The sequence below is a fragment of the Mytilus edulis genome, chromosome 1 (genome assembly GCF_963676685.1).
Source record: "Mytilus edulis chromosome 1, xbMytEdul2.2, whole genome shotgun sequence".
NCBI lineage: Eukaryota > Metazoa > Mollusca > Bivalvia > Mytilida > Mytilidae > Mytilus > Mytilus edulis.
The window spans coordinates 85,732,783-85,757,143 of record NC_092344.1 but is presented as its reverse complement, the minus strand read 5'-3'; the positions used below and the strand labels follow the sequence as shown (position 1 = coordinate 85,757,143).

At 32.0% G+C, this 24,361-nt stretch overlaps 1 protein-coding gene across 2 annotated transcripts in view; it reads right to left on the bottom strand.

The window, feature by feature from the left end:
* Positions 1 to 22,543, bottom strand: part of LOC139493152 (dihydropyrimidine dehydrogenase [NADP(+)]-like) — a 29,197-nt gene extending 6,654 nt beyond the window's left edge. The window contains exons 1-20 of one of the 2 annotated variants that reach the window (XR_011656932.1): positions 22,411 to 22,543; positions 18,512 to 18,622; positions 16,359 to 16,444; positions 13,432 to 13,519; positions 12,869 to 13,030; positions 12,254 to 12,450; positions 11,378 to 11,459; positions 10,930 to 11,017; positions 10,556 to 10,663; positions 9,483 to 9,652; positions 8,802 to 9,012; positions 8,284 to 8,468; positions 7,464 to 7,679; positions 6,643 to 6,807; positions 5,995 to 6,063; positions 5,218 to 5,301; positions 4,484 to 4,604; positions 3,411 to 3,673; positions 2,861 to 3,040; positions 780 to 1,027 (exon numbers count right to left, since the gene is read on the bottom strand). Coding sequence is in view for 1 of the 2 variants with exons in the window: in XM_071281326.1 (XP_071137427.1) it covers positions 881 to 1,027; positions 2,861 to 3,040; positions 3,411 to 3,673; positions 4,484 to 4,604; positions 5,218 to 5,301; positions 5,995 to 6,063; positions 6,643 to 6,807; positions 7,464 to 7,679; positions 8,284 to 8,468; positions 8,802 to 9,012; positions 9,483 to 9,652; positions 10,556 to 10,663; positions 10,930 to 11,017; positions 11,378 to 11,459; positions 12,254 to 12,450; positions 12,869 to 13,030; positions 13,432 to 13,519; positions 16,359 to 16,444; positions 18,512 to 18,622; positions 22,411 to 22,449 (2,772 nt within the window). In the remaining variant the exon portion in view is untranslated. The remainder of the gene's footprint in view (positions 1 to 779; positions 1,028 to 2,860; positions 3,041 to 3,410; positions 3,674 to 4,483; positions 4,605 to 5,217; positions 5,302 to 5,994; positions 6,064 to 6,642; positions 6,808 to 7,463; positions 7,680 to 8,283; positions 8,469 to 8,801; positions 9,013 to 9,482; positions 9,653 to 10,555; positions 10,664 to 10,929; positions 11,018 to 11,377; positions 11,460 to 12,253; positions 12,451 to 12,868; positions 13,031 to 13,431; positions 13,520 to 16,358; positions 16,445 to 18,511; positions 18,623 to 22,410) is intronic. The other variant, XM_071281326.1, reaches the window with a different exon arrangement.
* Positions 22,544 to 24,361: the final 1,818 nt, after the last annotated feature.

The window sequence follows — 24,361 nt, the reverse complement described above, 5'->3', positions numbered from 1 at the left end:
TTTTGAGTTATAAGCCAAAAACTGCATTTTACCCCTATGTTCTATTTTTAGCCGGGGTGGCCATCTTGGTTGGTTGGTGGGGTCACGCCACACAATTTCTAAACTAGATACCCCAATGATGATTATGGCCAAGTTTGGATTAATTTGGCCCAGCAGTTTCAGAGGAGAAGATTTTTGTAAAAGATAACTAAGATCTACAAAAAATGGTTAAAAATTGACTATAAAGGGCAATAACTCTTAAAGGGGTCATTTGACCATTTCCGTCATGTTAACTTATTTGTAAATCTTACTTTGCTGAACATTATTGCTGTTTACAGTTTATCTCTATCTATAATAATATTCAAGATAATAACCAAAAACAGCAAAATTTCCTTAAAATTACCAATTTAGGGGCAGCAACCCAACAACTGGTTGTCGGATTCATCTGAAAATTTCAGGGCAGATAGATCTTGACCTGATGAACATTTTTACCCCATGTCAGATTTGCTCTAAATGCTTTGGTTTTTGAGTTATAAGCCAAAAACTGCATTTTACCCCTATGTTCTATTTTTAGCCGTGGCGGCCATCTTGGTTGGTTGGCGGGGTCACGCCACACAATTTCTAAACTAGATACCCCAATGATGATTATGGCCAAGTTTGGATTAATTTGGCCCAACAGTTTCAGAGGAGAAGATTTTTGTAAAAGTTAACTACGACGGACGCAGGACGACGGACGCCGGACGCCAAGTGATGAGAAAAGCTCACTTGGCCCGAAACTTGGCCCTTCGGGCCAGGTGAGCTAATAAAAAGATTAGATTTTGGATTTCATTTATAAATGATCACTTTATAATCACCTTTTAACTATTCAGTGTTTTCAAACATTTATCCATTACAAACTAACCTTTAAAGCAAGAACTGGTTTCTTTGGTGCCAGTGCTGGACGTAACAATTCTGGTTTGTTCTCTTCACTCAAAAGATCTGATTTCTTGAAATGGTCTGCTATTACCTCTTGCTTCTTCTTCTTATATGGTCCAAACGATGGTAAGCTCTGTAAAATAAACAATAATACATAGACCACACCAATTTGATGTCTAGTGCTTTAGACAAAACTCCAAAAAATATTAGGAAAGCCAGCAATTTATTTTTAGTTTTAACATGGTCTAGTTGGAACTTTTAAAATTTTCCCAAATAAAAGAAGAATTATGCTTGCATGCCGAAATACTAACAAGGAGATATGAGTTTTCATCAAAATCAAATACTTGTGATATTATTTCTTTACCCACATTAACAGGGATTGTTCTACAACTGTGTTAAGTTTCAACCCCTTGCAGTGAAGCTGTGCAAAGAAGGTACATGGACTGAATGACAGACATGATGATTCCTATATTAACCCTATCTCCCAATAAAAAAAAAATATATATTTAATAAATCATCTTGATAAAAAAAAAATTATAAGTTTTATTCACTGATGCAGTTGTTATATTTTGTGGCAGATTTGTTTTTTTCCTATCTAAAGTTATAAACCACAAACTATTAAAAGAGTGCACACACTGAAATGTCTCGCCTTCTTTACTAATCATTGATATTATGCTGATAGTCCTAAGTATAAAGCTTTATTACAACTGTCACATAAACTTAACATTAACCAAGATAGCTAAACAAAGACCAATGAACCATGAAAATGAGGTCAAGGTCAGATGAACCATGCCAGGCAGACATGTACAGCTAACAAAGCTTCAATACAACAAATATAGCTGACCTAGTACTTATAGAAAAATAGACCAAAACACAAAAACTTAACACTGTGTAATGAACCGTGCAATTGAGGTCATGGTCAAATAAAACCTGCAGGACTGACATATAGATCATAATATATTTCCATACACCAAATATAGTTGACCTTTGGCATATAATATTAGATAAAAAGACCAAAACTTAAAAACTTAACTTTGACCACTGAACCATGAAAATGAGGACAAGGTCAGATCACATCTGCCTGCTAGGCATGTACACCTTACAATCATTCCATACAACAAATATAGTAGACCTATTGCATAAAGTATGAGAAAAACGGACCAAAACATAAAAACTTAACTATAACCACTGAACCATGAAAATGAGGTCAAGGTCAGATGACACCTGCCAGTTGGACATGTACACCTTCCAGTCCTTCCATACACCAAATATACTAGCCCTATTGCTTATAGTATCTGAGATATGGACTTGACCACCAAAACTTAACCTTGTTCACTGATCCATGAAATGAGGTCGAGGTCAAGTGAAAACTGACTGACGGGCATGAGGACCTTGCAAGGTACGCACATACTAAATATAGTTATCCTATTACTTATAATAAGAGAGAATTCAACATTACAAAAATTCTGAACTTTTTTTTCAAGTGGTCACTGAACCATGAAAATGAGGTCAAGGACATTAGACATGTGACTGACGGAAACTTCGTAACATGAGGCATCTATATACAAAGTATGAAGCATCCAGGTCTTTCACCTTCTAAAATATAAACCTTTTAAGAAGTTATCTAACGCCGCCGCTGCCGCCGGATCACTATCCCTATGTCAAGCTTTCTGCAACAAAAGTTGCAGGCTTGACAATAAAATGACAAGTTATACAGTAATGAATAAAGATGATTTCTTTTAGCTATCTTTCCAGTTGGTTGATAGTGATACTATAATAAAATACTGAATCTGAATCTGTTATGCTTTATCTTGATAAATCGGGAAAGGGAATTGGTATATTAATATTTGTAATCGTTTGTAGTGTCAATGTAAGCAAAATTTATCCACAAAACAGAATCTTTCTAATAGATAAATCTGGTTCAGTTTTTCTTTAAATATTTTGCAAACTGTTGAGGAATACCAACCTTTCCTAGAATATCTGCTAATTTAGGTACAGGTTTTCCTAGTTGATGTTTTATTGTTGGAGGACTCTGTCCGTCCCAGTCATGTAACTCATCAATACTATTCAGATAGAGAAGTGTCTTCAATCCAGTAATGTAATCATCTATCAAGGTGAAGTCCTGATTCTGAATAGCACTACACACCTAGAAATAAATAAATATAAACAGAAAAATTACCACCAACCTTACAACAGACTCAATCATGAAATATTCAAGCAAACATTTAATCTTGATATAACTCCAAAGTGAATAAATTTGTAAAATTGTAGATTTATTTTGTTTTTGTTAGGTAGAAGTTTCCAACAACAAAAAAAGAATTACATTCGTTAGTGACATAGATAGACAGCTTAAAAGATGGACATCTGAATTTGTTAATAATTTTGTTTTCATTTTAATACTTGAATAATATGTAAATCTTTCTATTCAATCTTCACCTAAAGAGTTTATCTGAAGATCTTGAAAAATTACTAGAACAATCCTTTTATCAGCTTTCAGACATATAATCGTTTTTTACCTGTAACACTGATGCACCTCCTTGTAGAAACTGCAACCCAGCCTCAGCTGAGTCAATACCTCCTGTGGCTAGAATAGGGAATCCTGGGATAGCTTTGGCCACAGCAGTAACAGCACGCAAAGCTATAGGTCTGATAGCATTACCAGATACACCACCATATGTAGTTCTCTTCTCTTTACCAATACTTGGCCATGCTGCTCCGTTTCCTTTCAACCCCATTAAACCAGATACAGTGTTGGTGGCTGTAACTCCATCAGCATGACCTTTATAAAGGTAAGATATATATAATATTTACATCTATACTTTTACCATCAATTTGAACATGTGTAATAAAAGTCTTTCATTTTTTGCTCTACTCTTTACTCTTTAGTATACAAACTAGTTTGGATGAAAATGAAAATCAAATATAAGCTTTGAAAGCAATAAATTTCAACATTATCATATCAGTCAAACCCAGACTGAAAACTATTTTTCCAATAGTAACTGCTATACTTAAAGATGAATATTCAAATATATCAGATTTAATTTTCTATTATTCTATGTAGATAGTCATGATCAGAGTGTTTGCCTGTGATGTTTATGAGGTTACTGTATGATATATCTCGGAAGTAAAGTATTCAGTAGTTGTCGTTTCTTTTGTTTTTGTTAATTTTTATATATAAATTAGGCTGTTAGTTTTCTCGTTTGAATTGTTTTACATTGTCATTTTGGGGCTTATTATAGCTGACTATGCGGTTTGGGCTTTGCTCATTGTTGAAGGCCTTACCATGACCTATAGTTGTTAATTTCTGTGTCATTTTAATCTCTTGTGGAGATTTGTCTCATTGGCATTCATACCACATCTTCTTTTTTTATAACCTATATAAAGAGTGTAAGACGCCATCATTTCATTTCAGCAGGATAAGTGCTTACTTAATGCTTAGTTACTGTAAGCATTCTTTGAAATGGAAAAACATGTGACATGAGATGTGGAGTATATTTCAATAGATAGCAACCCAACTATAGACAATTAAGGTCACTAAAGGTTCATAACAACTGTCAAGTGTTTTTATTATACATGTATATCTTTATACCTTCATGAGCAGCCTTTGCAATATCAGTAATTTTGGTAACATTTGGTGTCAACTTAGCAAAGAATGGAATCTTCACAGCTTCCCTAACCCATCGACATATATTACGAACTAACTCTGGATCCTGAAGAAAAAAAAAGAATCTTAATTTTGACACCTTATATTTTGTAAAATTCATAAGCAAAATATTTCAAAATAATAATTAAATGAATTCTTATGTCCTTTTCTTTGCTTTTATATTTCAGTTAATAATAAATATCTAATTTCATCCATATTTTTAATATTTTTTATTTTTTTAGGGGGAAAAGGGATTGTAAGGGGGGTGACAAATACTACAACAATACACTGATTTATACAAAAAAATTAAAAAAAACAAGTTAAAATGTTTCATTTTCAACTCTATTGTAGAGTAGGTGCACAATTTCAAGTATTTATTAATTATTTCTGATAAGTATAAATCTAGCCATATTTCAGATTTACAAAACTGTGATGTGTATATATGACACAGACAACAGATAATGCAGACAAGGAAATGACATTTAATGATCCCTCTTTGTCATTTCTTGCAACACAAATCTTACCTGTCCACAAGCCAGTCCCATTCCTCTCTCTCCCATACAACACAAATCTTACCTGTCCACAAGCCAGTCCCATTCCTCTCTCTCCCATACAACACAAATCTTACCTGTCCACAAGCCAGTCCCATTCCTCTCTCTCCCATACAACACAAATCTTACCTGTCCACAAGCCAGTCCCATTCCTCTCTCTCCCATACCATGTGGACATGATAGATTCAACTCCAAAGCATCAGCACCAGCTTTCTATAAACAAAATATAATAAAATACATGAATATGATAAAATGAATATTCAATATTGTAAACAATCTAGAAGATGTGACCGTTATCGATATTATAGACTGTGCTAATTTTTTTCTCATATTAACTTTAAACAGTGACTTTAATTCTTTGTTTTTTGTAATTTTCTGATTTATATATTTCATGTACACCAAATCTCTATAATAGAGGAAATAAAGTTATATAAGCCCAGGTGGTCGTGTGGTCTAGCGGGAGGGCTACAGTGCAGGCGATTTGGTGTCACGATATCTCAGTAGCATGGGTTCGAATCCAAGGGAAGAACAAACAATTTGCGATAGCAAATTTACAGATCTAACATTGTTAGGTTGATGTTTAGACGAGTATATATATATAACTTTATTTCCTCTATTATAGAGATTTGGTTTAAGAACATCAGTTGTTCGACCTGTTAGTCAAATGCATTTTGTTTAAATATACTTTTTCACTTTTTTGGTCTTTTGGAAAATGTTGTTTGTGCTGTTTTTAGACCCTTCTACAACGAAATTTGTTTTACATGCACAGGTATAAAAATTACGGCTTTTATCCAACACAATCTTAGGTTTGAACGTAGTTTTCAATTTAGACTCGTTTATATATAAATATATATATATATATAGTCAGGATGGATTATATTAAACATCATTAAAACTACTATATACCTCTGACATCTTAGCTAGTTCTGTCCAGTCCTCTTTACTGTAGCTACACATTATACTGGCAATCAAAATCTAGATACACAAAAAAAAAGAGTTTTCAAATGAGAAACAAATTTTTAAGACGGTGAATGTAACAATAAAGTTGTCTAAAATTATAAATCTTCAGTAGAAATCACCAATAATTGCATGTAAATCACATTTTCATTATTTTGGAAATATTTTTTTCTACTTAAAAAAAGATACATGTAATAACTCCAAAACTGTATAATTGCCATATACTTTTCCCTAGGTTGTAATTGTGATAAAAAATAAAGTACATGCCTTGAAACCAATATAAAAATTGAATTTGATTTTAAATCTTCTGAGTTATTTTAATGCTAAAAAAGAAGAGTTATAAACAGCTTTAGTCTTATCAATAGTTAGCATACTAAGGGAGATAACTAAGATCAAATTATCTTCAAATAGGAACAGTAAGAAATATACCATAATGTCAAATTATAAATAACAACAGCAATTGTCTGTTATCTTGTTGCTAAATTTTACTGCATCAGGTATATAGCTATCTCACATTGAGTTCTTTCAGACATTTGTTTTTGATAGAATATGCATTAAAAATCTATGCTATAGTAAGAACTCTGAAATGCAACGTACCTTTTCAGGGAAATCCCTTTTCAGTTCTGTAACACTGTTACACCAGTATGCTGCAGTTTTCTCACTGATTAACTCTATATTGAGGAAGGCACCCTGACCTGGTCCAAACAACTGTCCTGATGTAGTACCTCTAACTATTCGAGGGGATACATTGGTCACTATGTCCTGTAATTTAAAAAAAAACAAGAAATATACCACAAAGTCTTTCATCGATACTATTTTAAATAATGTAAAAAACCATACTAATCCATCAAGTTGATAGAATTCTTGATATTCAACTTTGCAAAGAACAAGAAAAAAATTCTATTTCTTTAAGTATTACGGTAACTGGAAGTGTTTAACGACCTTGACTGGATATGCATCCCTCTATCATCACTTGAATTGTATTTTTAAACAAGAATTGAAAAGTATGATCTGAAAAGACAGAACATAAGTTAAATTCTTTATATTGTACAATTTGGACAACTCGTAAAAACTTAGCAAAGTAATGTTAAATCCAATAAATATATATATAATTTCAACTATATTTAGCCTTAAGCCTTGAAAATTTGGATACAAGTTATTTAATTTTCTTGGTTTGTTGTTGTTTTGTGATTACACTCATCTGTTCAAAACCAAATTCATCCAACTTCATTCATTTAAAATCAAAAGGTCTACAACTGACATTATCATAATCCCCCAAAAAATTGATACCCCTCTTCAATTATTTCAAAATTTACATGAAATTTTAACCATGAGTGCTAGCAATTATATTCATGTGCAAATTCTTTTCTTTGGTAAAATAACAGTTTAAAATCTATTGGAATAGACATATAACTTACCTTATCTAAAGAATAAGTCTTAGTCAAAGCAAATCCCCAACCAGCTTCAAATGCCCTACGAATCATAGGACTGCTGGTGGTTGGTGGAGCACTGGCTAGTCCAAATGGATTAGGAAATTTCAATCCACACATTTCCACACTGATGTCTACAAGATCAATAGGAGTGAAAAATGTTGGTAGGCTTGGCGTGGATGGTATAGGTATTCCATGAAGTGACTGAAATCAGAAATTGATGTTTCTTATTTATAAAGCAGACACATAAATTGTATAATATAACATGATAGTTGACACTTCTTTCAATAGAGTTCCAGCAGTATTTTCAACTTTGAAGTCATAAATAATATTTTAGTTTTAAAATTAATCAAGTAATTTTTGTGTTCCTAGTATACATCTTTTTTCCTTATTATCAATTTCAAACTGCTCTTTTGTCAAGATATATGGTATAGCCACTTGTCTATACACTGAAGACTGTATATGTCCTCTAAATAATGTATCTGTTCATGTTGTTGTTAGGTTACTGTCTGTGTCACACAAATATAGTCTTCTATTGTTAGTTGTATCATATTTTATAAAATTATCAAATTAAATTAAATGTGTTGGTATGACACAAATACTGCAGCCCTTTTGTTTTATGTACATTTCTGGGAAGTAATAATATAATCATATTGAAAGACATTGCCTTCCTAATAAGCCTTACGGACTCTAGCATTGACTTAAGCAGTGAACTTTGTAAATGATCAACAATTGATACAAATGTTTTAGAAGCTTCATAAACAGGAATAATCAATACTTTTCAAAACTTTCTACAGTTTAATCATACCTGTAAATATTTATGGATATACCATGAAGCTGTTTTTCCATCATTAACAGATTCTACAGTTGTCTGTGCCACACCTGCTATATCTCCTCCACAGAATATCCATGGTTCACTGCACTGCATAGTTTCATTGTTCACCTCTGGTAAGCCCCATCTGTTCAACTTTACTGGTTTCATAGCTTCAACAACTTAAAGAAAAACATTTATTTGTTTTATAATGAAGAAACCTTGTCAAAAATTGAGACCACAAAACTTATGTGCTTTTACGTACCAACAGCAAATTTCTGCCATACATTTTTTTCACTTAAAAACTCATAAAAACATGTACACCACAAGAAAAAAAAATAAGTGAAGATTAACGACAAATAAATTGAAGAATTGTATATGAAAGATTATTTACAAAATAGGCATCCTATTTGAGATGTAACCTATAGGAATGGTTATCAATGTTGTATTTGACAATAAAATGATCAAAAACTGAAACTAACACACTCATCATACAAGGCAAATTTTAATCTAACCTTTAGAATCAGTTAATCCTGATCCAAATGCAGATATGATATAATCTGCTTTAATCCTGATAATCTCCTCCTCATCTTCTATCCAGTTACCATCATCATCTAGTTCTGTTCTTACAAACTCCATACCTGATACTTTACCATTTTTAGACATCACTTTTCTTGGGGACATAAAAGGCAAGAATTCACACTTCTCTTCCCTGGCAAGTTCCATCTGAAAACATTATCATTTGAAATCATTCCAAAATACATGCCACAAGAACTTAATCTTCATCTCTATAAATAAAAGCTAAAAAATGCTAAAAAAATATTTGGTGTTTGTTATTTGTGTGTTTATTGCTGTGTTGTTGTCTCATTTTATAATTTCAAGTATTGTCTTCTCATATTGCAAATAACTTTATATCACTATTTTAAGTGCTGCTCATTGTAAGTAGATCTTACTTTGGTCCTAATTCATATGTTCTAATGATTGCAAAGTACATTAAAATAGGAATATTCAATCTATAAACATTTATAGTGTGAACTTTAGATGGCACAGAAATATTCAACTGACTAGATTTATTTCCATTTTCCTAATTCTACTTTGACTAGACTTTCTTAAAGTTCATAAATTTGTTTATTGACATAGATGAAAGCAATCGAACACAAATTCCATACTTTCCCAGCATTTATCTAGTAGCCTACCTCTTCAGGAACAGCCCTGATATTAGTAAATCCTTTCCTGAAGACAACATACACCCTCTTAGCTCCACATCTCAAGGCTGAGGTAGCACAGTCAAAGGCTGTATCTCCTGCTCCTAGAACTATTACTTTACCATACATCTGAGGAAGCTGGGATTTACAGGCACACATACCTGTAATATTTTATCAGAAAAACTTGCATAATTGATTAACAAAGTTTGTTTTTTATGTATATTTTAGGTCAAGGTACAGTAAATGTCAGATTTTTGTAAAATTTTGTATACAACTTTGGCTTGTTAAATTTTAACTAAAAATCGAGAAAAAAATAATGCTGTGCACTGAAATGTTATGTAATGAATTTCTTTCAACACGGTGAGCATTAGTATAGAAAGCAAATAAAAATCGATGAAAATGTGCTTAAATTTTCTACACCTCTATGTCTATGCCCAAAAAACAAGTGAAACTGCGAGCTACTGCTCACTGATGATACCCCCGCCGCAAGTGGATAATATTAATAGTGTAAAAATATGCAAGTGTTCGGTAAACAGGAAGTTGTCGAGTGATGAATTTGAAAACGCATCACACGGTAAAGCTGACTTATATAAATCCTGAAACCAAATTTCAGAAATCCTTGTATTGTAGTTCCTGAGAAAAATGTGACGAAAATTTTCAATTTGGCTATCATGTGTAAAATCATACAAGTGTTCGGTAAACAGGAAGTTGTCAAGTGATGAATCTGAAAACGCATCACACGGTATGGCTGACATATATAAATGTTGATACCAAATTACAGAAAGGGTGGATGTGTAGTTCCTGAGAAAAATGTGACGAAAGTTTTGTGGGACGGACTGACTGACGGACGGACTGATGGACGGACGGACGGACTGACGGACGGACTGACAGACAGAGGGAGGTAAAACAGTATACCCCCCCTTTTTTAAAGCGGGGGTATAAATAGTATCAAAAACCAAATTGAACTTTAATAAAGTGACTTAGTAACATATACCCCACATCTCCTTTTATCAAAAGTACAAACGGAACATGAATATAAGAATATCACAAGTTGTTGTACTAACCTGCTTTGCTACTTGATGTTACTTTTGGTAGATAATCTTTTGATGTGTAGAATCCCATATCCTCTGTAAGGCCTTCAAAGATGGGTATCTTCTTAGGATCAGGTAAACCTGTAATAACACATTTTCTGTAGTATACTCTTGTTAAAAACCATAACCAGTTCATAGAAAAGGAACAAATATTGCATAGCATTGAAATGTTTTTGGTTGAATATAATCTATTGTATAAAACCTCCTTCTTAGAGAAATCCATATACATTTTGTCAACAAAAGGATTCCTGATGTCAAGAACAAAGCATTATCAAACAATAAAAATATGTTGTGAAAATTGTAATGAGAAAGAATATTGTATATGATATGAGATTTAAATATTTTACCGATGCCAAGGAAAACAGCTTCATAACCTTCATTTTTTAACTTCTGTATGGTTATATCATTTGTGTCCAATGATTTACCATTCACAATCTAAAAATTAAAAACTAAAATTCAGAAACACATAAAATCCTGTTTCCATGTATAAAGATTGTTCTAATTTATTTTGACAATGAGGATGGAAGTGTACAGTGTAATAGCATAATGTTTTTGTTGGGGTTTTAATGTAGTTACTTTGTGAATGCATATTATCCTTGAAATTGAAACCAAATGAACAAATTAATAGATAAAAAGCTTTTATTTCTCAAAACAGAAAGGATGATTTTAACCCCCAGTTTTGTTTTTACTTCAAAGACAAAAACAATAAAATTTCAATTGTTGTCCCATTGATGTTATCCCCACACCTTCCTTTATCAATAATAATCTGTAAGTTATTCACACCAAATAAATTACCTTAACTCCCAAATCTTTCATCAATTGCACTTCAAAGTCAACCACACTATATGGTAATCTATATTGTGGAATTTCTGAAGAGCTGAAAAATGGCAAATACTCATAAATTACACTAATGGTAGTGTCATTGTGTTAAAGTAACCATACAAGCTAAACCTTAAAGGTACTGAGTGTCTGGCAGTATCATAAATTATATCAACAAAACTAATAATAATATACAAATATAACTGTCTTTACACTAGTCAGTCAAAGGGCAATAACTCTGACAGACTTTAAAGTCCACAGATTTGATAAAGCTTAACCTACAGGAAAGAAAACCTGCTTTTATTTTTAGTTGTTAAAAAACCAAAAGAGGAACAACTATAAATGATCTGAGCACAGGCCTTGCGGTCATAAAACTTTCGAGCCCGTTTTTTGTACTCGTACTGGAAAATCAACCAATCAAAATGTTGGATTTCATGTTTCTAGCATGATTTTTGTGCTCCAAGCACTGAGCAAAGTTTTATGACTTCAACCCCAGGAGTCCTCTCTCAAAGGGGTAATTGGCTTGAGCAGACTTTCAAATATCACTATATATCTAAAGACAACAAACCACTACCAGATATAAGATAACTATGAAAGCACTTTGTGCCTGAAAATAGAAGTCAAATGTAAATTGAATTTTCTTTGTCTTTTTATCTTTTGCCCTCAGTGTTACCTATCCTACAACTTACATGATTTCTGCCTCTTTTATACTAAATGTATACAAGGAAATAAATGTAGTGTTAAATATCATTGTTGTTGATGTCAAGAAAGTTATTAATAGAAAATTCAAAGGCATTCCAATGCCTGAACCAGAATTTTCATTTTCAGATGGCCTATATAAGTATTTCCTACCTAAGTCCACCTATATATTCCTGTTTCTCAAAAATGGTCACATTGGTGTATCCAAGTCTAGCTAGGAAGGTAGCACAGCTAATACTGGCTGGTCCACAACCAATCAAAGCTATCTTAGCCTGATAACTCTCAGGAAGTTGGTCAACTGGAGGTAGTGATGGATCTCTTATCTGAGGTATTTTCATTTGCTTAAACACCTAAAACAAAATTATATTTTTTTATTATCTTCATGACACCATGTAAGCCTGTTATTTACTGTAAGCTTGCTTTCATTCTAGCTTTGGTACATTCTAGCTTATTCATCTAGTTTGCACTTCTATTTCTGTGGTGTGTTTTATTTTATTTTTTGAGTGAAGTGTATTTTTTATGCTGAGTTTCATTTTACTTTCTCTAATGTACATTTTATTAGTAGACTAACAATCAATTTTAAAAGAAGAGGAATACTAGTTCAACCACAACCTCTTACAGTATCTTTAACATTGAAAATCACATGCAAAATAATATCAAAGATTTCATCCCCATTTTCCCACTTAGCTTTCTTGTGATAGACACTACTGTACTCAACGTTGATAGTTAAACAAAGATCAAAGGTCAACTATAAAAATCATGACTTACCTCTGTAGCAAACTGTTGTAGTCCCCCAATATTAATGGGACCTTCTTCTGAGGCATATAAATTACATCCTCCTACACAAAGGTCAGATGTAGGACATACCATACCACAGGTCAAGCCCAGAGGGTTGTCAGAAAATATGTATTTAGCAGATCCATAATAATTCTGCGAAAGTATTAAATATTGCTAACACTACATATACAAAATGTACCTCACAGTTCAATTGTTATTATGGTTATTAAGATAATTCATCCATGATCAAATTAAATACAAACTATAGATATTTTACTCTTTATACTACACTCAAAAGACAAAACAATGTTCAATTTATCAATTATCAAGTCAATTATTTGTGACAAAGACATGTAATCAGAGTAAGCAATCATTTGTGAATGTCATAGAAAAGTGTGCAACTAATTTCATGTGATTTTAAGTTCAATTCCAGTCTAAGCTAAAAAAAAAAGAAAAAAAAAAAGAAAAAAAAAAAGAAAAGACAAACTGACTTACAGACTTGATATAAAATTTTTTCTTCATTTGTACAAGTAAAAATAAGACCTATACCCTACCTTGTTAGAAATACTGGTTATGAAAGATTTGACATCAAGCTGGGTTGGGCAACTCTTCTGACATGGTGCATCAGCACATTTCAAACATCTGTAAATATAAAAAAGATGTAGTATTATTGTCAATGAGACAACTCTCCACAAGAGACCAAAATGATACAGAAAATAACAACTATAGGTCACCATACAGTCTTCAACAATGAGCAAAGCCTATAGCGCAGTATATATATATTATACATGTATATGCAGTACAATAACTGATAAATGAATACATCCTAGAAGAATAATGATCTATATTAAGTATTAGTTACTAACAAGTCTGCTCTACATTTAAATGCATGGAAAAGAAATTTACAAAGGTTATACATCATGTACATATGTCTTTTACATTTTCTTACTCCATAACCACGATAACTGTACAACCTTAAGATAGATTCATGGTATACCACCATCTTGGATTGTACAACCACAGTAGAAAATCAGTCTAGTTATTTGCCTAAATCTGCAAATTTGGAGAGAGATTTGCAATTTGATGGTTAGACTGTTTTTCTATATAAAGAAATTTATTAATTGTATTATACAAAATATTTTAACAAATATCATTTTTTTTGTTTCTAAAATCATTTTTATCAAATGAGCCATTTAAGGGGGAGATAACTCTTTTAGAACATAATTTATACTGTAGCAAGAAAACAAGTTCTGTGACACCATGTTTTCTTTTTATTTTCTTAAAATATATTATGAAACCTTTCTTCTCACAATTTATTTCAAAATTCTATCTCATATAACTTTTTTAATGCACACTAATGTGTTTTTTCATGTACAAACTAACCAAGTTTTGGCAATTTTCAACGACTCATAGCTTGAAAAATAGAACGGTGACCCATACTTTATATTAAATTTTCAAAAAAGCATAGTAAAATCTTCATTTTGGCAAATTATAAGAATATTCTGTCTCAGAGAAATGTGCAATAAAAGATTTATTTTATTTAAAAAAAAAAAGAAGAATATTCTGTTTCAAAAAATATATTCTTATGATCTACCTTAAATAATGATGGAAGCCTCTAATAATATGGCTTAATGTACTGTATCGTAGTGCATTTTAAAAATCACACAATAAACTGAAAATACTAAAAAAAAATAGTCTGCTGGTTTACGTGGTTTACAAATATATACATAAATAACAATAAATAATTATGAATAAAACGTTCAACTGAAAGCAAAGAATTGAAATTAGAAAAAAGACCATGCTTTGCTAGCACAATCTATATCTGTGTCCAACAAAACTGGTTAATTTTAATAGGTTATTTAAAAGTTTTGCATGAAATCAGAGCTCCAGATAAGCTGCGTATTTGCGTGATCCCGCTATACAAATAATAAAAAACCCAATGCAATTGCCCATTGTTGGGTTCAATAACCCAATTAATTCAAAGGGAAACCCAATTATATGCCAAAAACATTAGTTCTCAACCCTTTTATTGGCTACAGTTTACGTTATTTACCCTTATCTGTTTACAGTCGTTGCGTAAATCTTTTTTTATAATATTCATAATTGGAAATTTCCTTTCGTCCTAAAAATAAATCCCTGCATCAAGTAGCTTAAATGGGTCCCTGTTGGAGTTTTCCATTGCTTAATAAGTACACATGTTTTTTAAAACATTTCAATCTTCTCGGCGTTTATCCATTAGCATGTGTCATGAAGTCATATTTGTTTCGAATTGCTCGGGATTTATCATAACATACATTGAATTCAAACAAAAGTGTATGTCCGATAAAAATATTGAATAGAAGCATGTTTTCTGCTTCTTTTGAAAAGCTGAGGGAAAGTTCTGACGATAACAAGACCCAACCAGTTTTATTAGGAAGCGTCCTCGAACGCACGGGCGTGTATGCATACCTTAAAAAGAACATTGCAATCAAACATCAGGTTTTCGTCAAAAAAAAAAAACAGTTGGAAAAAGTGAAAGGCCAAATCAATTATGACATGATAAACATGATAAAGCACCAGAAACCTAAAGTTCTAGTAAAAGACAACTAAACCAGTAGATTTATGTAAATTGAATAAAACTTAAACATTCATGTATAATTAGAGTTCTTATACTATTTTTATTTCATTTTACGGTTAATTTATGAATACACATATACAGGCACTGTCACTGGTCTCAGAATTTATTATATAAAGGTACATGACGTGTGCCTGTGAATACACATATCCATTTTTGTGAGAAAACACAAAACTGGCAGAAAGTTTAAAACGGGACACAACTTGAACCTACTATTGCTCCTCAGTGAATAAACCAAATAAAACAGCTAGCAAATAACCCTAAACCAAATAAAACAGCTAAACAAAGAAAGAAACACATTTAAGATGGAAAAAAATCTGGGGTTGATATTGCCTAAATATTCAATATTGTGTTGATGAAAAAACCCAATACATTAAGGAGCTTGGTGGTGAAAAACCCAATTTGATATTAACATGAGGGGTGAACTGGAATTGATAATGCAATAAAAAAACTTTATCACCCAATTATATAAGAAAATGGTGGGTAAAAACCCCAATTTGTGAATCCTTATCTGGAGCTCTGTGAAATGTATTTCCAATTGGATTTCTTTCAAAATTCTTTTTAAATGAAGACAATTCAGTAAATACTGAAAAATATTAAGTACATGTATAATCCTTTACTGTGGTGATCTTAAAACAGAAGATTATCTTATGTATGCTCAGGTATGAACGGTCACAAACTGCAATTGAATTTTTGCATCAGTCAAAAACTTCCTCAGTTCAACCCCAAAGCTTCAAAGTTGATATGGGTGCATTTGGAAGATAACAATATTGATAACCTGTCTCATTGACTTTTATCCTACATTTATTAATAATCTTATTTTGTACTGTTATATAGATTTGCTTTTGTGTTATTACTGTAACATACCTAGATGCTTCTTTTAATGCACCTCTTTCACTCAATGTTGTATGTTTTATATCTTCAAAGTTCTTCTCCAAATTTGTTTCACAACTCTGCAACATCAAAACATACATCTTTCAATCAGTGTATATTAAAGTAAATACAATATTTTAATAATGTTTATAAAGCTTTAATTTATAAAACAATTGGTTTTTTTTTTGTTCTTTTATAAATGATTGCCTCAACAAATTAAAAAATGGCTTCAATTCTCATATGTGTCTTATGTTTTGAACTCACAAATTTTCCTACATCTACTTATCGTCAATAAAAGTATAGTTTTTAATTCTAACAAGAATGTGTCCATAGTACACGGATTCCCCACTCCCACTATCATTTTCTATGTTCAGTGGACCGTGAAATTGGGGTCAAAACTTTAATTTGGAATTAAAATTAGAAAGATCATATCATAGGGAACATGTGTACTAAGTTTCAAGTTGATCATGTTGATGTAACTTTAACTTCATCAAAAACTACCTTGACCAAAAACTTTAACCTGAACTTTGCACTATCATTTTCTATGTTCAGTGGACCATGAAATTGGGGTCAAAACTATAATTTGGCATTAAAATTAGAAAGATCATATCACGGGGAACATGTGTATTAAGTTTCAAGTTGATTGGACTTCAGCTTCATCAAAAACTACCTCGACCAAAATCTTTAACCGGACGGACGAACGGAGGCACAGACAGACGGACGGACGAACGGAGGCACAGACAGACGGACGGACGAACGGAGGCACAGACAGACGGACGGACGAACGGAGGCACAGACCAGAAAACATAATGCCCCTCTACTATCGTAGGTGGGGCATAAAAACGCATAATTATATGCAAAGTTCGTTTCCTTCAACATTTCGAAATTCTCTACTATTTATAGTATATGTAAGTAACTTTGGAATCATTATTAGGTATATTTTCTATTATTATGATTTGTTGATGTTACATGATGTAATTAAACAAAATTAAAATTCTAAGCCTGCAATCTCTCAAAGAGGAACATTCAGAAAGGATGTTCTGCTAACAAACTTTTAAATACTGTAAAATAATTATTTTTGAGGATGCTTTATTTCCCATTTAGCCCATTCAATGGTCATTTGATTTTGCAATTCTCAAAGGAGAAGGTTCAGTAAGACCCCTTTTCGGCCCCAAAATATAGCAGCTTTACAAAAATGTGAAAATGTAATCTTTAAGCTATTTATTGGAGAGTAGAATGCTTCTGCTACATAAACATGGGCTGTTTGACAAAACTATGCACATATACCTGGTACTTAAGCATCATTAAGTCATGCTAAATTACTGAAATCTTAAAAAATTTAGCATTTTAGTTAAATTTTAGACGGTTTCTGTTTATAAAAATGAAAGGGACTGCATTCATGTTCATTCATATTATTGAAATTTAAGTTGTATTTGATGATAATACATAATATATATAAAGTTAAGGATGAACAAAGTTGTGGCCACTTTCATTTTTGACAAAAACCAGCTGAAAAGTTACGTTTTTTTGCATATTTGATATATGTTTCATATTTAAGCTTGAATCGGTGCGTTTTTAATGACTAAATCAGTTAAAATCTTTCACACAAACTAATTGAATCAATTGAAATAGACACTTAAGTGTTTAAAAACTGTCTAAAATCTTTCGTTAGATGAACTTGAAATTTGAGGCCAAAATCGACCCTTACCAGACCTACTCCTTTACCTGATGTTGTTAAGTAAGAATGGTAAGGAAAACCCAAGGGGGCGATAAATGTCTGACCCGTGTTAAGAGAGAGCCACATCTCTTGCACGTAAAAGACACCCTTGTAGATTTCGAAAAAGAGCAGGCTAATGCCGCTACAAGGCAGCAATTGCACCCGAAAAGTGGAAAGGGATTAATATAAGTCGCAAAACTTGTTTCCCAATCCCCTTAAATAAATATGTTTAAACTAAAACCCAAGTTTTACATATTTGCGATATTTTTCTACTTGTGAAAGTTGCCTAATTAAATCACTCTTGAAAACTAGTTGGTTTACAGTACATGAACATTTGTACTAGGTTAACATCATCCATCAAGACTGTCATGACTGTTGGTATACAATTAAATGTTAGTTTACACTAATATATCATATTATTGTGACTTACGTTACATCCTTTTTCCTGGTTCCTTTTCCAGTGTTGCTTGTTCTTCTTGGTTGAAGCACTAGGTACCAGATTGGCATTTTGATGAATTTTAGGATTCAGAGCTAATATGTTCTGGAACATAAAATATTAGATTTTTAATCACTATATCACTATATCACTGTATCACTATATTAATATTTTAGGCAGGTGGGATTTTTTTTTATAATTACTGGCTAGGATATATGCCCTATTGAAATGTCCCTCGCACCATGCGCACTGCGTAAATGAGGAATTATAAATTTAATTGTGTGTACAGTATATAGAATTCTAGAAATTTAAGAATAGGAACACAGTTGTGTATTTCAAACTTTTTAATTTGTTACAAAGAATATGTTTTTATTATCATGATAATCATGATAATGGTACCTCAAAGGGAAAAAAAGTATAAATCTCATTTCTCTGATAAATGATGGATTAATGACTTGATGTCCACCATTTTTTACTAGCTATTTACTTTTACATTACCATATTCATGACATTGAAGTTATAATATCGTACAGATGTTCTTCATTCATGTCATTAACAAAATGATAAAAGTTAAATTCTTCATTTCTTTAATATAAAGTTAATTTCAAAAGGACAAAAAATTACAATGATTCATGTAACTGTCCATCACCATATTCAATTTTGAACATGTTTGCCTTCAATAAAATTATGTAGTTATATATAGCTACGTTAGTAGATATACCATTTTTACAGCAATTCAGTAAACATATTTGACCAACTAACATAATTGTCCTAAATTTAGTCCAATGGAATAATAATTTGTCATATATATCATGTATATATATATATACCTACATGTTATAAATGTCTAACATGTTAAATTAATGATGTTGTACTTAATATGTCTAATAACAACAATATATGTAATGGACCTCAGTACATAAATATGTACACAAAACACATTTTAAGGATATAACCAGGGACTTCCAATCAATGTCAAAGGTTATGGTTGCACTGGTGGGATGTAATCAGCAGAATTGAAAACAGTTGAACAGATTTTAAAGTAAAATGGAAATAGATGTATCAACAACATATAGTTTTAAGAAAAATCTATGGACTTGAAATTGGAGATTTGATAATTTTAAGACAATTTTCTAACATGTTCGTTCCATTAGAAATTGAACAATACTAATGTAGCTTAGGTGTAGTTTTCAGAAACTAGCATGCATATACAATGATATACATTTTGACCAACTTTATTGTTCTAAATTTAGTTCTACCATGTCTACTGTCTTACAAATGTCATGCATATAATTAATGTCTAAACAAGTTAAAGTAACGATGTTGTTCTACTTTAAATTTTAAAACAGTGCAGAAATTACTTTTATTATGACATGACAACTCTAGTATATTTCAGTGACAGAACCATAAATTTTCATTAGTGGGGGGCTGGGGCCCACTGACTGCCTAAGAGTGGCCAACTCCAGTGATTCCCTATATAATCAACCAAATTTTTCCCAGTAATGGGGGGGGGGGGGGCTCCCAGAAAAGAAGGGGGAAGCCGCCACCCCCTCCCCCTAAATCTGCCTCTGTAATTGTTATCCTTATCCTATGTTGAGATACCTGGTATATAAAAATTACAGTATAAAACATGGTAAATATCAGTCCCTTACAATTTTATTTAGGTTCTGGGGTTTCAACATGTTCAAAAGCAGTGTTGATTTCATTAAATTTAACAATTGGGAATTAAAAACAAAGAGACAAAAATGCAAGAAAAACTGAGCATTTAACAATGGTTATGTAAGAGTTAATTTGTGTAATATAGCTATAGGTTCATAACTTGGAAGAAAAATATTTAATTTACTTGTAAAAGCAAAAGAAATGGAGAAAAACGTGAAATGCACAAATACAAAAATATTTTGAGTCATAGCAAGAGTAGAAAGAGTTGCTTTAGAGACATTGAACCAAGCCATATACTCAAACATGCAATACCAGATTGATCAGCATAGAAAACCATATCAATTGCATTTTTGACCACTGTCCAGGATGCAACAATTACTTCAACTCACTTTTGTATTTTCAAGAATAATCTGCCAATGCAAACTGCCAAGTCAAACAGACAAATGAAACATACTAAAGTATGTTGCAATTATATTGCATGAACTTTAAAGCATTTTTAACATGTTTAACTAGGTTTGATTAGTTGCTACAGATGCATATAGATACATTTGTACAGAAGATGAATTTAAGCTTTTTTGTGTACTGGCCAGCCAGACCAGTGGACTGAAAACTCTACTGGTCCAGCTCCAAATCTACTGGTCCTGCAAAAATGACATTCATTTGACAAACACTAATATAAATGATAGATGTTTAATTTTATTTTGATGCTTTCATAAGTTACACAGGAACAAAGGGATAGTCTTGATTCTGATTTTGATAAAGTCTTTGATAATCTCAAGTATTTTCTTGATCAAAATCAAGATAGAGAACAGATAAAATATCAACATTGTCTTCCGCGTCATCTCAATCCTCACGATGACCATAGGGTGCCTGACTGGGTCGTCTGAAGCGCTGCATCATGTCTAGAAATATTCCAAATTTTCACATGTTGTACAGTTCATTAAATTCCAATCTACTATATAATTCAACCATTCACGATCTTTTTCCCATGATTTTTGGTATTACTTTATTTCGATCTTCCTTTTGATTTTCACTTATTTTATTTTTTTTGTCCGGCGGTTTAACTCCTTCCAAAAATTTCCACATTTTATATTGTTGTGAAGGATGCTCACCCGAGATTTTAATTAACTTGATCAAATTAACTTGATCAGTACCGTGTAATTAATTTCACAGGTAAATTGTTCATTCGGCAATCCTTGGTAAAATCCGCTTCTCTCCTTCTATCCTTAGATGAGGGTACGTAATCGACCGAGTTGAGACGAATGGTAAATTGTTTTGTAAACAAACGGAGATTGGAATGCAATCAGTGATTTTTAGCGACAAATTTCTACTGGTCAGCCGGACATCCACTAGCGTAGCGTAACATTCTATTTGCATGGTATGAATTTGCCTGTCCCAAGTCAGGAGCCTAGCTGTACAGTAATTCAGTGGTTGTCGTTTGTTGCTGTTAGTTAGTTGCCTTTTTGTTTCGTAGTATGGATAGTAAAATTGTGTATTTTATCTGACTCGTTTAAATCACTCGAAACTAGGTGAGAAATGCACAGAAGTGATATTTATCATGTTTATGTATTATAAGTATAGAAAATTGAATATTTTAATCAACAAAAAAAAAAAAAAAAAATATCTGTATTATATATGCAAGTGCCTGTGGTTGAAAGCTGTATTAAAGGTGAACTGTAGCTGTGTCAAAGTAAAACATATCAATCTTTGCAAATTCAAAAGTATAGCCATTGAAACAGGATCAAAGGCAGCTCCCCCCTCCCCCCCCTTTTCCCCTACTTTGTGGGAAAAAATGTTATGTTAAGTAGAAAATCACTGAAGCATAACTGAAATCCACCCCTATTAAAGTAGTCAGTGCCCCCTTTTTTTTTGTAAAAAGTTTTTGATCCGTCATTATGGATCAATTCATATGACAGATTTCAAAAAATTGATATTGAGAGGTTAATTTAAGAAATAATATATTCTTCACAGGGCTAGTCCATTATATAGCATGAAAACTTTTGTTCAAAGTTCTGTATTCATGGGATGCTGTTTCAATCGGTTTCGATAACATTATCCAAATCATTTTATGATTATGCAAACACAGATATCTATATCATATGTCCATTATCTGGGTCAGTTTTGTCCAAGAGATTAATGCATGAATTATGAAGTCAGTGCGTGCAAATGAACGCTTAATAACGAAAGAATTTTATATAGCAATATAGAAATGTGTATTGTCAATGCAGTCCTACCTCTATATCTTGCACATCCCTGCTCAACAACGTGGCCATGATGCTGAACTTGTTTACATATAAATGCGGTCAGGTCAACCTTCAGTCATTTAGCTAGTCCATTGTATCGTGTAGGGGAAGTAGGATTTCTATTTATTCCAGCGCAAATATTCCAGTGCACCTGAACTGAATACTAATTGTTTAAAACATCGTTTTTTCTCATTTTCTGTATATTTTCATTTAATTACCGTATTGTTAATATTTTAACCTCGATTATCGACTTTATAAGCCATTTTCAGATAACATCTAGGATGTTTACACAATCTCAATGAATCGATTTACTATTGTGTCCCAAGGATACATCCGTTCAGATTTAGTAAACGGTGTACATATAATGTCAAGGAATTGTATATTTAAATATACAATATTCCTTGATAATGTTTACTAACTTTGGTAAACATATACAGTAACTATTCCAGTTAAAATGCACAGGCGCTTGGGTATATCACGCATTTTCAATAAGAGGGTGCACGATCGGCTGTCGACTATGGCAAGCCGTTGTGGAATTTATTCCCTATTTATTAATATTAAAAAATCTGCATATTTTTAATCCGTGTGGACCAACACAAATTTTTTTTATTTTTTTATTTTTTTCTGTAACGGAATCAACAAATTGAAATGTTCGTTACTGTCGCCAAATCCTAAATAAGGTGTTGATCACTAGAAAGTTGCCTCGTTTGTGCATTTCTTTATCCTTCACAGTTACACAGCGGTGATATCTTTCAGGAAAAAAACCTTTCATGCGTTAATCTCCCCAAAACGCATGAGGTCCGTGTAACACTTATCAATTCAAAGTTTTAAAAAGTTTTGAAATTTTAGATTTTTGGAATTTTGATCAAAGTTTAAAATATCAAAATTTCAAATTGTGTAAAAGTTTTGAAATTTTTAAATTTTAACCAAATTATTAAAACATAAAAATTCTGAATATCGTTTTTAAATTTGAGAGTTTAGGAATTTGATCAAACTTTTAAAATACTAAACCTTACGTGCAATTTTGATTATTTCATTTCTTGAAAGTTTGATTTTTTAAATTTTTGATTAAAATATCAAAAATAGAAAAGGGGCAAAAAGAGGGGTACCTGTAAAAAGCGGAACGAAACGAAACAATATGAATTGAAAACATACTGATACTTAAACGTTAATGTTTGAAATAAAACCACAGACAGACATTTGTAAGCGGTGAAAAATTGGATGACAAAATAGATATTTCTCAAAAGAAGAGAGTTCATTTCAAAACCATATGTACGGCTCTGATATTGGCCATTTTACTTGCTGCTTTTTCTAGCACCCATATTTTAGGAGAAACAGGAGTAACAGTAAAACTGAACAACTCGCAGTAGGTCAAATAGTATAGTTAGGTTGAGCATGTATATATATATTTTCTACTGAACTCTAAGCAATAAAAAGGCTCAATACACGGTGTATAATCTCTTTTGATTTGATTTTTTTTCTGTTTTGCTCTACGACTTCTTACTTTCTGCAATCGTGTTGGCTAAAGAATATATCATTTCATGTACATTATGAACGATCATCTTCAACGTTTTAATCTGTTATTTGTTGGCCCTAAATATTCAGCTTTGAGCGTTCCATAAGAAGGTCGATCAAGAAAAGCGCTTCGGTCGTAACTTTTAACGTTATGTTTTCATTTTTATCGGTTGTATGACGATCATAATTATATTGACTTGTATCAATGATTTTAGTTAATATTTTTTTGGTACGGTAGGAATACTGAATGCATGGTGTCCCAATTAAGGTTGTGCTAGTCTACAATGTGGGAGGTTTTTAACATATATATATATATATATATATCTTATTTACGCTGAAATGAAGAGTACTAAGATCAAATATTAGTAGATTGGAGCCAAGATACTGTTACAAGGTATCTACAAAAACTCATCATAGATGGATACCA